Source organism: Lepidothrix coronata, unplaced genomic scaffold (genome assembly GCF_001604755.1).
Source record: "Lepidothrix coronata isolate B3197 unplaced genomic scaffold, Lepidothrix_coronata-1.0 Scaffold992, whole genome shotgun sequence".
NCBI lineage: Eukaryota > Metazoa > Chordata > Aves > Passeriformes > Pipridae > Lepidothrix > Lepidothrix coronata.
The window spans coordinates 2,777-3,990 of NW_016691172.1; the positions used below are offsets into that span (position 1 = coordinate 2,777).

At 66.0% G+C, this 1,214-nt stretch overlaps 1 protein-coding gene across 1 annotated transcript in view; it reads left to right on the top strand.

Moving 5' to 3' along the window:
- TBC1D25 (TBC1 domain family member 25) overlaps window positions 1-1,214 on the top strand; it is a gene marked incomplete at its 5' end in the record, with an annotated part of 7,275 nt that overhangs the window by 2,684 nt on the left and 3,377 nt on the right. Inside the window, one exon of the mRNA XM_017840156.1 lies at window positions 21-1,136. Within this exon, the coding sequence (XP_017695645.1) occupies window positions 21-1,062 (1,042 nt within the window). The remainder of the gene's footprint in view (window positions 1-20; window positions 1,137-1,214) is intronic.

Below are 1,214 nucleotides of genomic sequence, written 5' to 3' on the forward strand. Positions count from 1 at the left end.
GAGGGTCCCAAGAGCTCCAGGAACATCCAGGAGCGTCCCAAGAGCTCCAGAAACGTCCCCAAGGGTCCCAAGAGCTCCAGGTACGTCCCCAAGGGTTCCAAGAGCCCCAAAGACCCCGATGGCTCCAAGGACACGGTTCGAGGTCCTGGTGGTCCCAGGAAGGTCGAGGAAGGCACCGACGCCCTTGAGATTGACCAACAGCCCAACTTCTCGGGGGGGGTTGGAGAAGAACCCGGAGAGGGACGTGGTGACCCCAGAGAGGGACACGATGACCCCAAAGGTGGACACGATCCCAGAGAGGGGTGTGATGACCCCAGAGATGGACACAGTGACCCCAAAGAGGGACACGATGACCTCAAAGAGCGACACAACCCCAGAGAAGGACCTGATGACCCCAAAGGGGGACATGGTGACCTCAAAGAGGGACACGACCCCAGAGAAGGACACAGTGACCCCAAAGAGGGACACGATGACCTTGGACAACGTGACGACCCCAGGAAGAGACGCGATGACCCCAAAGATGGACATGGATGCGATGACCCCAAAGAGGGACACGGGGGCCCCAGAGATGGACACAACGACCCTAGAGAAGGACACAACGACCCCAGAGACGGACACGACCCCAGAGAGGACCGCGACGACCCCGTAGAGCTTCACGGCGACCCCACGGAGGACCTTGACGCCCACCCCGACCCCACCGCCGAAGACCCCTGGGGCGGCCGCTGGGCCTGGGAGGACTCCGGCTCTTCTTCCTCCTCCTCCTCCTGTTCCTCCTCCTCCTCCTCTGACGAAGAGCTGGGGGTGGAGGACGACGGGGCGCCGCTGCCGCCGCCGGAGGAGCTGGGCCAGGGGAACCCCTTCCTGCTGTTCGTGTGCCTGGCCATGCTGCTGGAGCAGCGCGACGCCGTCATGGCGCGCGCCGGCGACTACAACGAGGTGGCCATGCACTTCGACCGCCTCGTGCGCCGCCACCACCTGCCCCGCGTCCTGCGCCGCGCCAAGGCCCTCTTCGCCGGCTACCTCGAGGGCTGGGGGGGAGCCCCCGCCGCCGGACCCCCGTAGGAGCCGCCGCGGGGACGCCGCCGGGAGCTCGGGGCCACCGGGGAGGAGCTCAGGGTCACCACGAGGAGCTCAAGGTCTTCTCTGGGGACGCCTCGGTCGCCGGGGGGACTTGTAGGACAGTGTGGAGACCCCGTAAAACGTCACCAGGGGAC